This window comes from Pipra filicauda, unplaced genomic scaffold (genome assembly GCF_003945595.2).
Source record: "Pipra filicauda isolate LSUMZ 115617 unplaced genomic scaffold, ASM394559v2 scaffold91_size2508729_pilon, whole genome shotgun sequence".
Classification (NCBI taxonomy): Eukaryota; Metazoa; Chordata; class Aves; order Passeriformes; family Pipridae; genus Pipra; species Pipra filicauda.
Window position 1 is genome coordinate 1,226,047 of NW_024105109.1, and position 16,631 is coordinate 1,242,677.

At 39.4% G+C, this 16,631-nt stretch overlaps 1 protein-coding gene across 4 annotated transcripts in view; it reads right to left on the minus strand.

Moving 5' to 3' along the window:
* TOPAZ1 (testis and ovary specific PAZ domain containing 1) overlaps positions 1–15,395 on the minus strand; it is a 42,759-nt gene extending 27,364 nt beyond the window's left edge. For 2 of the 4 annotated variants that reach the window (XM_039391247.1, XM_039391245.1), the window contains exons 1-5: positions 13,834–15,395; positions 9,722–12,434; positions 4,978–5,039; positions 2,504–2,634; positions 545–606 (exon numbers count right to left, since the gene is read on the minus strand). In XM_039391247.1, coding sequence (XP_039247181.1) covers positions 545–606; positions 2,504–2,634; positions 4,978–5,039; positions 9,722–12,434; positions 13,834–14,977 — 4,112 coding nt within the window. In that variant the 5' untranslated portion in view covers positions 14,978–15,395. The remainder of the gene's footprint in view (positions 1–544; positions 607–2,503; positions 2,635–4,977; positions 5,040–9,721; positions 12,435–13,833) is intronic. The other 2 variants (XM_039391248.1, XM_039391246.1) reach the window with 2 other exon arrangements.
* Between the last annotated feature and the right edge of the window lie 1,236 nt (positions 15,396–16,631).

The window sequence follows — 16,631 nt, forward strand, 5'->3', positions numbered from 1 at the left end:
AGCAACTCTGTTTTCTTCTACATGAAACTCTGCAATGGTAACATTTTTGAGTAAAACTAGAGAAAATAGTTTGACTCCAAATGAAGGCCTCTTCTTTAACCACACAGAGTGCTGCATTTCAACTAAAGTAGTGAAGTAATGCAGAATCACTTGCACAAACGTATCTTAATCAGCATAATCTTCTTATTCTATAGCATAAAGAAGGTAAATTCAAACAATATTTTACCAGGAGGAGGAGTTTGGAGCTCTCTAGTGGATTAATGAAAACATGCAGTATTCTCCACTAACAGACTTCTTTCTGGCACACCTCACACCTCTCACAGATTGTGACTGGTGTTGGAAAAACCCCAATACTCTCTATGTCACCTAGGGTTTCTTGATTATTTTGAAAATTACTCGGTGTCCTGGTTCTGGTCAGGACAGGGTTAACTTTTGCAGTAGAAAAACTGTATTAAATACTGATGGTGTTTTGGTAAAAACATCATGTTTTGTTTGTACAGTAACTAGGGAACACCACAGGTTACATGAAGGACATTATATATACCTTTTTTCAGCTTCACTCTTTTTTTCTTGTTTAACATCAGGCACTCCATCTGCAAACTTGAACTGTGAAGATATCTAAAAGTTATTTTCAGGTACAGCCAAGCACTACTAAGCCTGTTATGCTTTACTCTACAGACTTAAAACTGTTAGTGATTATTGAAAGGTGTGATAATATAGCCTTGACTGTAGAAACTGTAATTTGGATTGTAGGGTTACTCTTACAACACGTTTTAAAATGGACATATTGCCATTATGCTCTTGATCTTTAAAATGGTGACTGCTAATTGGAAAAAAAGCGATGTGACCATCTTGACTTCTCTGCTCCCACCGATAATCCCAGAAATTTTTAGGCCTACTGCCCAATTTTAACTGCGCCTGACAGATGCATAGAAACCCACAAAAGACTTCATCAAGAAACCCACCTCATCAAGTTTGATGAAATTTAAAGCTGTACGAGGGAGGAATTTAAGGCTTTTGCTCAGCTATATACCATGTTGTATAGTTAAAAAATCCCCAATGATATGGAGAAAATAGACAGCGTCAAATATATTTGGGGGTAAGAATTTGAAAGGACTAATACAGAACAAAGCCATGGAATCCTGGCTTTGTTTTGTTCATTACTCATGGAAGTAACTGGAACTTCACAAACTATCACAAATTTATGATAGCCAAAGAATTAGACATAGATGCACTCTCATCAGATTTCCAAACTTCAATTTAGCAGTTCCCCAAATGTTTATAGCACTTTTTCCACAGTTAGTCTTTGTCTTTCTCACAGGATTATCAATTGGAAAAGCCATTGAAAAAACAAAATACAAAAATCACCCCAAATGGTAGAGTACTTGCAACAAGTGTTCTGCCATTGCATTCCCTGCCCAAGTTGGCACAGCTAGTTTTCTGTCCACATACAGAACAGCAGGACACTGGTTTTATAAAAGACAACACTATGAAGCAGCCCAGCTGGGACTGACCTGGCAATATTTACAACAAGTACTACACCTTCAGCAAACTGTACTATCTGACAGACCTTTTTAGATTCTCTAAGAGATCAAAGAACAAAGTGGTGCTGTTAACTTTGTGAATCAGATGTTAGCAGCCCAAATTCCATTCACTGAAGGAAATGTTTCTATTCTTCTCAATAATGATTTTGAAAAGGAGATCGATTCTCTTCTGTTTGATTAACGATTACTTATCAATTTTTAACCATGTGAATTTTAACTTAGCCAGTATAAACCATTATCCACTCCTGAAGCAGTGGAAAACAGTAAATGCTATCAGCAGCTATGTCTGAGTGGCAGAGAGATGTAAATTCCAATCCCTTATTAAAGAAGTAAACACTATAAAACTTCAGCAAGTATTAAAAGACTTAGACTTATTATTTAGAAGAAAGAGGACAGAGACAGTAGAAAGGTCAGATAAAGTCAATAAGCATGAAAATGTCTTAACACTCCCTTCTGAACTGCCGGGAAGTCAGTATGTTAATATAATGGCCCCTTTGCCCATGTAATGAGGCACAGAAGGATCGGCCTTGGAAGCATAATGGCTGTGCAGCTCCCCAGCTTTCCAACACCATGCCATCCTTCACAGATTATGTGGTGAGAAGCATTTAACAGCAACTTTTAAAACTAGATATGTCATGTAAAATGTCACATGCACAGTAGTACTCTTAGGTGTTCACTGGAACAGTAATTTTCATACTGTTGGTGGTACAGCATTAACAACTGATATAACAATATCCTGTTTCATTTCAAATGTGAACATGAATTATTAGTAACAACAAAAAAATCAAGCACAAATTACATTGTCAATGGCACAGAAATCTATGAAATGCTAATATTCATTTTATTACAGGAAACTAAGAATTTTGTTGATAAAACAACATTAGTAATTGAAATTACCCAATTATGTGGGCTGCAATTTCTTAAACTATTTAAGGAGAGAAAGCATAATTTCTCAGTACCTTTTCATTCACATCAAAACTCTTCAAAAGTTCATCCAGTTCACTTGGTCGCCCATCTTTAAGAAAGTCCTCAGCAACATCTCCCAAAGGACTGCTTCCTCTGGAGGAGTTGTGCGTTTTAATATCTTCAGCTAAAAATGTATAAACACATTGCTTTATGTGTTTCCCATGTTAAATACTACAAAGTCTGACATTTACAAACTCCTAGGACTTCCTAAATGTGAAATTTATAAGGAAAAATAGTTCATGTTTAAGACAGGAACCATTTCAAATAAATATTACGCTGAATTTGCAATTAAAATTCTATCCAGGCTGTATGTACTATAATGGTCCCTGTAGAACAGTACAACAGGTTTATTTATAGAATATTGAATTCAGTATTTTAGAAATAAATTCAGTTAAGCTTTTTTATTAAAACCCAGCCAAAGATATGTGTGGTAATTTGCTACGCAAAAAGACTTAGCCTTTGCTAGAAAAGGGCATAAGTTAATTGTAATGATACGATGCTCTGAGAAACTCCAAATTCCTGTAATATAGTAAACTCAGTAAGAATTCAGTGTCAGGAAAATTCAGCACCTTTTGCAGATGCCACAGGAAATTAATAAAACACCTGACTGCAACTTCCTGAAGCAGCTGTTTATGTACAACAGCAGAGTTCTGCATAGAAAAGAAATTCACATGAATTAAATTTCAACTGCACTGCATTGTCCAGATTCAGGAAGAAAGAATCAGATTAATACTGGAAAGGCTTTTGTCTTATAGTGACTGATCTCTGTATGATCACCAGTACAAGACACATCTGGCAAAAGACAACGTACATAAGACTTCCACTTACAAGGTAAAGAGGATTGATGTCATCCTGAGTACTTTAATGGTAGTATTTTTTTCCCTGCTTAGATGGTGAAGCCACTGAAGCATGCAGCCATGACCTCACTAAGTAACACGACACCAGAACAGTAACTTATTTTACTTACAAAGCAGTAAATAATTTTATTTACTAAATAAAATAATGCTAAATAATGCATAAATAGTCAGTAATTACCAAACCCAAGCAATTTTTTTTGTTCCGTGCGGATCTTTTTTAAAAGTCATATATTAAACATTAAGTTACCATGTGCATATTCATCTAAAAGTGTGATGTGATCCTAAGTTTCTCAGATCTGGGAAGGACTTACTGAAACCTTTTTCTTTATTTTAAGCACCACAAAAAGAATTAAAGACTCTAAGCCTCAAACTTCACCAGTACACGAAGTTAAACAACAAAGAAAATGCAGAAGTTACTAAACGTACAGGACTTGCTCCCAGGTTTGGTTTCAGTCATCTCAGCATTGCAGATGCATGGCTTTTTACATCACCACAGGCCTAACTGTGCACTTCCTCCTCAGGGAATTTCTGTCTGTTTTTTAGTATCTGAGCTCTTAAAACCTCATTACCTTTTATTTTGCCTTCTAATCCCTGAAGCCTGAAACCTTCCCTCCCCCAGATAGTCACTAGCCCCTCCTTTCTCTCCAGGAGACTAGATCTGCCCAAACCACTCCTAGATGAACATAAATCATTAACGTGGAAAACTAGCACAAGAGGTACTGTCACAGACCTCTTGCAAGCCTGCAGCGAAATCAACACATAATGTCAGAATGTCACATTAACAGTAAGTTGACAAACTGATACCAGAAAGGGAAATACCGTGAACTTTCAAAACCAGTCTCAGCACTCTGTGTGTTCTCCACTAGGCCAATAACGCGCTTCTGTTCAAAGTCAAAATCCTGTTCCTCCAGCCTATCTAATATATAGATATAATATATCAGATATAACTGAAAAGTAGGTCTGGCACGTAAGCTGTAGAAAACAAAACAAATCACATTCATATGCTGCCTAGCTGGACTGTTATGCTTTAAATAGGAAGAAAAAAAAAACATTAAGTCAGAATTAACCTTCTCTTATTAAAAAAAAAAGCATCCTTTAACAACACAACAGCGTCTCAGAAGAATGAGCAAAGCATCCACGAAAAGACCAAAAGGACAACCTGGAAAAAAAATGATTACAAAATTTTGTGTGCTGATGAACACAAGAGAACAGCCAACTCTAAAGGTGAGCCAGACTCCAAAACAGTATCACAGTACTCAGTGTCCTACTATAATCTCAACTACCAGAATTCCTAAAGTATCAGAGAGATGTCAAGAAAACCTCATTAAAAAAAAAAACCAACCAAACAAAAAACCCCAACCCCAGTACTACCAACAGACAGGTATTACAGAGAAGTAGATCCCTGTATTACTCAGGTTTGTACTATTTCGAAAGACGTCAATTTTAGACACATTAGGACACAAACTACCATTACAATAAAAAGATATTACAGGAACTGACAAGTTCCTCTTTTTTTGTAGGGAGCAGAAAGTCTAGGTTTTGCCACAAAACATCTTTGTGGTTACTTTCACATTCTGATTATGTATGAAAAAATTTCCTATGACTCTCACCTTTTAGCACCAAATCACAGGAATTTTCAATATCATTTGACATTCCAAATTCTTGCATGCATCTGTTTTGAACAAAAAGAGTATTTAAGATTTCCATCTTGAACAAAAACAAAATTAATGTACCACTTACATTAAGGTTCTCAGTAACAGTTTTAGCTATGGACAGAATCCTTACATACAACACACAAAGCACATAAAATACAAAGTAAGACTGTTCTTAACTTTTGGCTTTCTTATGTCCACCCCTACAGGTATACGCCTTAACATGTTAAGTAAAACCAAGACATTTCAAATCCCCAAATTTTCAGTAAAAGCTCATTATCTCATTTAATTAATAAAATTAGGAAATTATGGAAATACTGTGCTAATGAGCCAATTAATGAGTTTCTAAAAAATGAGATTTATAGCATTTTTATATTTGAGACCAGAGTAAATTTATATTCAAGATCATCTGCATAACAATATATCTTAAAGAGAGTCGCAAAAACATTTGTTCATAGATAGTTACTTCACCTATTTCAAGGATAAGTTAGGAAACAGTAACTATTTCTCCTTAGAAAAGCTCAGAAGTAAAAGTACATGTTGAAGTATTATATACAGAATATATAAAACATCATCAGCACAGATTTTGGAAGCTTGTACCTGGTGAATGACACAACATCTGACAGCAAGCTGTCTACTAAAATGCAACAAAGGAAATTTGCAACAACCTAGTGGAAATGAAAAAGTTCCACAGTATGTGTAACTTGGAACTATACAAACATTCAAGCACAGACAGGAGATATATTAAGAAGCAGAGTTTAGTAAGCTTCAGCAAGTTTGCAGAGATGGGAGGGATTATTACTATTAGAGCTCTTTGTAGGCTTATTTCCCCTCTCCCCCATATTTTATGTGAAATGTAAAGATGGAGTGATTTTGCCTACAACTACTAACTTTCTTTTTTGCAAAACTGTCATACAGACAGTTGCAGAAAGCTGTCATCTTCATATACATTGCTTAAAACTGAAAATATTTTACAGCATCAAGAGACTGAAATCTTCACATTCAGGTCAAAAGCCACTTTCCAATCTTTACCAGATTCTGCTAATTGTGCAGTGTGAAATAGTTATGGAATTACTTTATTACTGCTTGTACAGAAGGTACCTAAAACACATACAGAAAACCACATTTATTACAGTACTTGGCATTTGCTCACCAGTCTGACAAACCTAGGAGCACTGACAGAACAAGAAGTCATCAACATATTTTAGAGATGCAGAAAGGGAGATAGACCAGTCCATGTCAGAACGTGGGATGCTTTGTGGGCTTCTGGTGATTAAACAAACCTCTCTTTACAGTCCAAGTTACACATAGTCTTGTTTCCTATTTTGCATATGAAAAATGGATTCAATTTAAGGTTTTATTCAAAAGGAAAACAGTAAAACAACGAAGTCTCCAAAGGGCAAGAATGGCTCCTGATGCGCTTTCAAAGGTATCCACTGAACCTACTAGAGTTCTGTTGGGGCGAAATGACACAAAAGGATCCACCTGAGGTGTGCAGATTCCCCACATGAGAGGAAAGAAGTACCTCAGGCGATTGATTCAAAACTCTGCACTACTGGGAGTCACCAGGGGTAGGCAATAGAAAATTGTGAACAGAAGTATGCGTGAAAACTGAGTTTCACTGCCCTGCTCAGGCCACAGGCCAGAATCTTTTCGTGATGACTGGCAACTAATACCTGGAAGTGACCAGCACTCGCTCTTCTCTTCGAAAAATGCAAGCACCGGAGGAATGACCAGTCCTACTCATCCTAAAGGTCAGAACATGCTAACTGAATCAAACCATTCAGGACATACACACACAGAGCCTTTGCTGAACCTTCCCGAATAAAGACAGGACCTGTTTGTTCTACTTAAACCTACTTTTTCACAGATTCTGGGCATATGCACAAGTATAATTACAGTAGTTCAGAAATTTTAAGTCGGAGATGTGCAGCAACAGCCAAATCAAACCAGAACAAGACTTACCTGAATTTTGGACCTCAATCACTGTTCCAACCAGCTTTTGAAGGACAAGTGCTCTCGAAACTGGTGTTTTGACAAGCTGTTAAATCTCAGATTTTTGTTGTTGGAAGAACACTACAAACTAAGACACCAGTTGTTTCCTTTACATTGCTGTTAAACTCACAAGTAACACTCAACACAGTTTTAAAAAGCTTTTTAGCAACCCAGCTATACTTTTCAGCATAAGTTGCTTCTAGCAGAAACACAGTTCTTGCTGGTCTGTACCAATGCCAGGCTAAAATATCAGTACATAAAAAGTAACATACTAAAGTCCATTCCCATGCATACATGTACTAAATAGCTTTAGCAAAGATCTAGATTCTTTCTGTGATCATGCTCTTATTAAACTGAAGGTAAATCGTAACAGAAGCCATGTATTGATAACAGCTAAAGGAAATACTCAGCTTGCATTAATCTTCTATCTAAAATCACCTAGATGACATTCATCTAGAAGCAAACAGCTAACATTACCCAAATGTTAAACAAAACCTGTATATAAACTAATATTTATACAAGTTAGAGATGCTTTAGAATAGCAGAGTTCTGACTCATCGTTCTACCTGAACAGACTGGTGTTAGAAACTAATGCTGCAACAAAGCAAAACTGAGGATGCACAAAATAAGAAGCCAAACAAGAAAACACAGACAGTAGTCTAGACCATATCTAAAGAAAAAAAAAAAAGAACACGAACAGAGTCAGTATTTTAAAATATGTAGTATGATGTGAGTGTAATTCTAACAGCATAATCGCTTTTTTTTTAGTTGGCCAAACAAAGTTGAAGTGCCAGTTGTATTTGGTGAAAGTCAACAAAATAAACTCCCAGTATGAACTGGCCACGATCTGGTATTATCTGGGGATACCATAGTTTTATCAGGTAGTTTATGATAAGGTCTACTGCCTTATTTTAATGTTTTTAAATTCAATTCATTAATATGTTCCTGACTGTTACCAACCATGACTAGTCATCATCTAAATGATCTTTGCATCAAATTATGGAAGGCAAAAAGAAAAATAAGAGAATTTTGCCTGCCTGTTTCTTTAGCAAATTAAGGAGAAATTCTAATAAACAAGAACCATGTATTCTTATTTTCCTTGGCTAATGGTGAACAAATTCACAAGGATATCAGAAGAAAGCTGAAATTATGACTTCAAACAAGTTCATTTTTCATCTATCTAATAATCTCTAATGTTGCTCTAAGTCAATGTAATTACTAATTAAAGGAAGTATTTGCCCTTCCCTACAAAGCACTTACAAGATCCAATAAAATTCTCAGTTACTATTTAGGTAAATTGCAAACCATATTACCATAAACAATACATGAGCGTAAAGGGCTCGGAAGTTCTGGTCCTCCATTCTGTGCAACAACTGTCTGAACAGTCAGCTGGAATCCACCTCTGGACAGACATTATTACCCTGGGTAATAATGCAAAATGTACAAATACAGCAAATAATAATTCTGATATACAAAGATATCATAGACACTGTACCCAAAATGAATACTCATTCTAATAAATTTACTATGACACAGCCTAGCTGCTTCTCAAGAAGTTGGACGTTGCTACTACAGACTTGCCCTGTTCTCCAGAGGCTTGTTTTGGCAGAAATTTTATTCTTTTAACATCTGAAAGTTTTATATTCTTATGTCCAAAACACTGTTCATCACCACAAAAAAGATTCCTTTCCGCTTTTGCACATGGGAGTAGGAAAGCAGAGAGTAAAAAAAAACAAACAACAGAATGTATTTATAAGGTGGTTGGTACAACACCGAAAATAATTAAAACATTACACAAAATATGGATAACATAAAGCCACCCAGAAAGAGCACACAAAGAAAATCAAAACACCCATCCCAATAAGAAAACTAATTTTCAGAGGAAAAGCTTGTATTATTTTCTATCTAGACTTTGCGTTTTCCTTTGTAAGATGAAAAATTCAATCTTAAAACTCTTCCACTGAACACAAGTATCAAACCCTAGAGAGAAAACAGACTAGACAGTCAATGAGTTCATCTACTCCACGAAGAACTACTACCTCGTTTACAAAAGTTTGTTTCTACTTTAAACTTCTCTTCCTCTTTCAGTGACTTTTACTATCATCTCAAAACCCAGAAAAACATTAATACCTAATGATTTACACCGGGAACTTGTTGAATAAAGATGCAGGATCATAAACATCTGTAACACTTTAGCCAAGTTATGCATTTGAAAACTATTCACATGTCTGGGGATAGGAGAAAAATACGGAAGGAGAATGGCAGAATGGAATACTACTGTAGGGACAACCATTTACTCTTACAGATCCAGCAAAAAAATAAGGTATCTAGAAAGTAATAACATTTCTAAGTATTATACCACTTTACAAATAAGAAAAATGCCCCCCAAAAATCCGCTATCTCAAATCAGGTCATATTCAGAATATTACTTCCAATTATCTTTGTTTATATTTTCATATTTCACTTCACTTGGTCTAAATCAGTCCTTTAGGACTATGTTTTACTTCAATCCAGTTTATCCAAGCTCTTACGAAGAACAAATTAATTTATCTGCATTCAGAATACTGACATAGCTTAATCAAATTTGACACTTAGAAGCAACCCAGAAATTATTCTTTAAAGAAGCCTGACCACTACAACCAAAGTATATTGATATGAGAAAAAAGTACTTAGGAGTATTGTAAGAAAAAAAGAATTATATGCATACCCAGAACTATTCTCAACCAAATGTTTCTTTTCTGAGGTAATGGGAGACTTGGGCTTTGTGTCTTTAACGCAGATATTAGTACAGGACGCTTTCACTGGACAATTCTCACAGGCAAGGGCTAGCTCCTCTTCATTACTGGTTCCAAAAAGATCAGGGTCATCCTGAATCACATCAATGACAAGAATATCTTGCTTGTAAGCTTCAAGAATATCTGGTGAATTTTGACTTTTCTGTTGTGAAAGAATCTCTTTTGATTTGCTATCATCATTTATTTGCAATCCAACAGGGTGGTCAACTGAATTCCAAGAATGATCAGGAAAACTAGGTTTCAGCACACATTCAGAACCGGAGAAATCAGGCACAGATGACTCTGGCTGTCCATCAAGAAGAGGATGTCGATATGCAGAAAAATTTTCGGGGAGCACAAATATCCCATTTGAGAAGTTTTCAGAGCCACTGTGCTGAAAGTCCTTACTGTCAATCTGATATGCTGTTTTCTTTACAGAAGCTGTAGATGTAGCATCACTCATGACAGGAAAAGGGTGCTGCTCAGAATTTACCAGCACATTTTCTTCACCTGTCTTCTGTCTTCTTGAAACACCAGTGCTTTCAAGCTCAAGTGGACTACAGGTTTTTCTTTCAAATGAATGGACAGATTTCAATTTCCTGGATTCAGGTTTGTTTCTGCATAAAGGAATTCTGAATTTTGTCAGGTTTTCAGGGTTTAACCCTTTAATTAGCTTTAAATCAGAAAATGTCTGGTTCACTACTGACACTTTAGAGCTAAAGTTTATTCTATTTGTGTCACCTGTAGATTTACCTTTCTGGACTGTCACAGACAGGTTTCTTTTTGTTACATCTTCTTCATTTCTATCTTTTTGTTTTGTTGTACCCTTCTGGACTGTCATAGACAGGTTTTCAGTTGTTACATCTCCTTCACTTTTATTTTTTTGTTTTGTTGTACCCTTCTGGACTGTCATAGACAGGTTTTCAGTTGTTACATCTCCTTCACTTTTATTTTTTTGTTTTGTTGTACCCTTCTGGACTGTCATAGACAGGTTTTCAGTTGTTACACCTCCTTCACTTTTATTTTTTTGTTTTGTTATACCCTTCTTGACTGTCACAGACAAGTTTCTGTTTGTTACATCTCTGTCATTTTTATCTTTTCGTTTGGTTGTAAAATTCCAGGTTCCTTTAACTTCTTGCACATCATCATGGTTAAAAGCCAAACTGCTTCTATCTGCATTAACTGATGATTCCCCATTTTCATTACTCATTCTCGAAGTCTTGTAAATATCTACAGAAGAGGATTCTGGTGTTTCAAGTGAAGTCTGACATTCAGTATTTGGATCAATTCTTTTATGTGCAGATTCTTTTGTAGTTTCTGCCGATGACACAGGCAAATCCAGCTGTCTCAAACTCCCAGTCACAGCACTACCTCCTACAGCTTTAACACTGCTTTTATCAGAGGAATCCTCAAAGGCAGCTTTTAAAAGTCTTTTTCCTTCTGAGACGGACCCATGATTTTTATAAACCCATTCAGAAGTCCTGGCACAAGATTCAACAGGCCAAACTTTTTTACCAGTCATGGGTACTGCTCTTTGACAGGTAAACTGCTGAAATTCCTTATTCACATTGTTCAGTTTTCCCCCTGTCTTGCTTTTGTGACAGTCACAAGTATCATGGACCTGAGCTAGCGCTCTCAGGGTACCTGAGGTAGCTGACTGATGTGCCACAGTGCTTGAATTTTCTCCTTTTGCTATTACAGAGAGCTCAGATCTCTTCTTAACAGCATTTTCAAATGCAGGTACTTTGGTACTCTTCGTTCTCCAGGTTGATACATTTTGTGCTTCATGAGTATTTCTTCCCTTATGAAGATTTAATTCATGATCATGTGAATCTGACAGAGTATGATTCAGTCCTGAAACTGCAAAGGAGCTTGATATTGCAACTGCTGCTTCTGCTTGTAACTCACACTTACTGCATTTATTAGCCATGCCTGTGAAAGTATTCTGCACTTCTAATTTCTCTGCGATTTTCATCTTTTTTCTAGGCTTCCTACCAATATTCCACTTTTTTTCCCTTAAACACTTACTGCTTTCACTCAGACAACAAGAAAGACGGCCTTCTCCATTTTCATTTTTTTCTTCATTAGACGATAAACCACCTTTTACGGGTGATATCTCATTTAGCATTCTACTATTGCTGCAAATTGTATCACTCACTTCTACAGTACCATGGGCTACATGGAAGAATCCATTTAATTTATAACTGCTGGTAGTTCCACTAGTTGAAAGCTTCACTAATGTATTGATGTAACTACAGTCTTCTAATCTCACATACGGATTCTTTTCTGTTGCACAGAGCAAGCCACTACAATGTTTAAGGGCATTTCTGCAATGTTCAGCATCACATTTTACAGATGTGTTCACTTTTTCAGCTGCAGTCAAACTTTGCAAGTGCTTGATTTGACCATTTCTGGGTTTTCTTTTCTTAGGCTGACTTACTTTATACTGCACACCAGACTTTTTTGTTACAGCACGGGATAGAAAGCTCTTGCTTTGAGTCCCACCTAAAGCAGCAACCATAGGAGATTTAGAGTAGTGAGATTCCGTTTCCTTAGAATCTTCTGGTCTGTTTTGCTCTGTCTTTATATTCTTCACAGCCCGTGAAGTACCGGAATCTTGCTCAGTTGCTTTCAACTGCTCCTCTGCTGATTAAAAAAGCACAGAAAACACTAAAAGAGTACCCTATTGCAATATTTTATGAAGAGAACAACAAGAAAACCAAACCCCAACATTCAAGGCTACTAAGAACGTGACACTGGATAAGGCTAAGATATTTCTGTACAGTTTTACCATTTTTTTTAAATGAACACTACCAGCAGACTTAAAGTCTTATTTTAAGAAACAAATGCAAAGATTAACAAAACCTTAAGGCATCATAAGGACATTGCAAGTTGTAAATTTGTTATACATTCCACAGAGGTGGAAACCAAATTAGAGCAAGTCTGGCATGAAAATGCAGATGCTGTTTGCACACTCAGCCTTAAAATCTTTTGTTTACACAGTAGATTCTCTGTAATAGGAAAGCTTATTCAGAAGAATATATTTCAGATACAGAGTCCAACCAAATGCATTAGACTGAACAAGATCCAGCAAAACTACAGGACTTCCATTTTTATAGACTACTACTTTTTATTTCAAATACAGATTATGCAAAAAACAGTACATCTGAAAATTTAGACTAAAAAATGTACTCAAGAACACGCTAGTAGGTTTTTTTAGATCTTAGGTTTCAAAGATACAATTTTGATCTCAGTTTTTCAGAATATGGTTTCTAGATAAAACATTTATTAATAATCTACTGTAAATATTTGTCATTTGAATGTACCCACATTGAAAGTAAGAAGAATGTCTTTTAGACAATCATTGTGAAAAATAAAGAAACCTTTAAAAATCCCCCTTCAAAATTGTTCCAGTTTGATACAACAGTCACTTAAAACATGAAAGTACGATCATTGTTTCTACATCTTTTAGGATTTTAGAGAATAGCAATTAAAAAGCAAAAAGTTTTGGAAAAAAACTCCAGCATTCTGTAAAGGTAGGCACTGAAACAAGACAGAATGATACATATTCAAAAATAAATGGACAATATACAGATGAATGAAGAATTGACTTATTTTGGCTTTGCTGAAACTACTGCCTCCTTTCCTGCTTGTGCCTGACTTTCTCTGAAGGAATGGGCAGACTGCTTTTAAGAGAAGCAAATTCCAGTACTCCTTACCCAGGGCCCGTTGCTGCCAATATTCCTTCTCTCTCCCCCCCTCACCCTGCCTCCCTCCTGATACCCCCCAAAAGGTAACTGGTCTCCTCTCCTTTATGTTAAAGGCTGCTTCTCCTTCAAGAAAAGCCTCTCCTCTTTCTAAAAATCTGTTTTCTTCCAAGACTTCTATTCACAGTAGTTTAAAGCACACTCCAGCTCTTACCTCTACACTTCTTGAACTAAGTTAACAGCCAGTTTTTAAAGGTCATCCTGCAGCACTAGTCCCTTGTTCTGGGAGCCCAAATTCTGCACCTATACTTCTACAGCGGGGCTCTCCAAGTGCTTACCATTTTCCCCTGGGCTGTGTGCTCTTTTCTGAGGGACTGAGCTCTGCCACTCTTCTTTCATGCAGCGCTTGTATGTCTTTCGTCTGGTTGGTGGTTGTTCTTGTCCATCTACACCCTGTACCAGTGCATTTCTATCCCTCTTCCTCATATTCACAGGTCCTTTCCTGGACTCTGGACACTGTGCATGCAGTTCTAGCAAAACAGAACTACCTTTCTTTCTGGGACCGTATAGTTTTGTTTTCATCAGTGACATCCCGCCTTTCTTGCTCAAGCATTTCTTTTCTTTCTCCTGCGTCCCTAGTTGTCTTGATCCAACTAAAGGACACCCATTCAACTTCTCTGGTATATCAATCTCTTCCTGATGTTTTGTTTCAGTCATGGCTTCCCGACCCCCCAAATTCTCCCTAAAATCAGGGATTTGCCTGTTCTGCATCATCATTGAGTCAGTGCATTTCATTTCAGTACTCCATGTGACCTCTCTGGGTCGCAGCCCTTCCGGAAGACAGGAAATGCCATGTCTCTCTGCACTCTCAATTTCTTCCTCTGAGGATGGAATTTGTAGTTTTATATCCATACAGCCGTATTTTTCTGAACTCCTTGAATCCTCCTGGAAAACTGAGAGGTCCACGTGGTCTGAGCAATGTTCTTTCCTCTCAATCCCTTCTGAGAACTTATTCTGCAAAGCAGTTCCTGAGAAAAACAGCTGTTGACTTTGCCCTGTCCCTCTCCTTACAGTCTCTTCACAGCCTACTGCTGCACCCGTACCTGCTGCCTGTCGATCTTCACACTCGGCTGTGTCTGAAATTGGCGGAGCTACACCGCTGCCGCTTCTGGCAGCCCTCCTGTGCTGCATCCCCCTGTTTTTTCTACCTGGGAATTCCCGGCCGTTCTCACCTTGCTCCTCCTGCACGGGCAAAAGAGGAGCAAACTGCCCAAAGGAAGCGCTGGCGAGCCTGGCAGCTTGGACGCAGGTAGGTAAGGGCTGCTCTGGTTTTCTCTTCCGCGCCAGGCGAGGACTCCGGTTCATTACGAGCTTTCTCCCTGGCTCACACCCTGCACCCTGGCAGCCGGGGCCGGCGCCTTCCGAGCCAAACGGCCCCACCTCGCTAGCCGATACCATTTTCCCCGACCTCAACCGCGGCATCTCGGGGGCGCAAAGACAGCAGCATAACCCAAAAAACCCACTCGCAGGTGCACCCCAGTGAAAGCCCGGCACCCGCGGCTGGCACAGGCCCACCTCGTAGGGGAGCACAACCCCTCTCAGGCCTCACGGGTCACCCGAGGGGGCCCTGGCTGACAGAAAAGCCAGGCCGCTTAGGAAAAGCTCACGGCCACAGGCGAGCCCCTCCCGACAGCCCCCCCACCCCCAGCCCGCAACAACCCCTCATAGAGCAGGGCGGTGGAGGAAGCAGCCCCGCGCCTCCCCAGATTCAAGGCAGCCGCAGACCGCAGCCACCCGCGACACCCTCTCACCCTCTACCCTCGTCCACCGATCCGTTTCTCGACGCCTCCTCCAAGCGCCGCCTGCCCGCCCGCAGGGCCGAGATGCCGCCGCGGCGGGTAATGGCAGTAGCGGCGTAAGGGCGAGGCGCGGAGCCCTACAGAACCGGACAGAAGCCCCGTCCCCGCAGCGCTCGCCCTCCCGCCGAGTCAGCAGTGCCGCCCTCACGCCTAACCCCCACGGCCGGGGCGGGGCTCAGCATGGGGGTGGCAAGAGCGGCTCCTCCGCACCGCGGGGATTTGGTGTCGGCAACGCTGGGCCGGGTGGTGGTGCTGTGGTTTGGGTACACCGCCGTAGTGCTGCTCCCGTGTTGCCCGAGCCTCGTGCGAAGCTGCCGGGCCCGGCCGCAGCCGTGGCTCATGGGGCGCCCAAGGTAACGGGGTTCTGTGTGGAGCTGCCACACCGTGCACTTCCAAACGCCCGGCTCGCCCCGAGCTGAGAGCCGCGTAGGAAAATACCCAGGCTTGCCCGTTCCTTCAGGTGTTCCGTCCACCTCAGTGAAGCAGCATTACCTGCCTCATGCACAACGCTTCAGGAGCCCTCTGACTCTCCAACACTGAGGGGTCATGCACTTGTTCCACGGAATCACAGAATGGGTCAGGTTGGAAGGGACCACAGTGGGTCAGCTGGTCCAACCTGCCTGCTCAAGCAGCATTGTGTTCCTTAATATCTCCATTGGGATTGCTCTCTGGGCAAGCTCTTTCAGTGCACCCGCACAGTAAAGAAATTCTTATTCATGTTCAGGTGGAACTTCTGTGCATCAGTTTCTGCGAGTTGCTTCTTGTCCTATTGCTTGGCACGGCTAAGAGCTTGGCTCCATCTTCTTGGCACCTCTTTTTTAGATACTTACAAACACTGATGAAGTGCCCTCTCTGAAGGCTGAAGAGATGCAGCTCCCTCAGCCTTTCCCCTAAGACACGTGCTCCGGTCTCTTAATCATCTTTGTAGCCCTCTGTTGGACCTGCTTCAGAAACTCCGTGTGTGTCTTGTACTGAGGACACCAACTTTGTATTTAAAATAGCACAGATTCTCAGGGCTAGTGCTACAGAAAATATCACTCAAACAGATTATATAGTCAGAAAACAATAAAAGTCAATGTTTGGGCTTTGAGTGGGGGTGGTGATAGTTTCAACACAGGTGGAGAACACTAAAATTTCAGGGCCATCCACCATGTGATAACATAAACATATAGAAGTTAATTTACAAAACCAATGTTGTACAAAGATTCAATCTAAGCAGCAGGTGCTATGAAAATCACAAGTTATTAAACTTAATAAGGTGATACTCTAACGCCAAC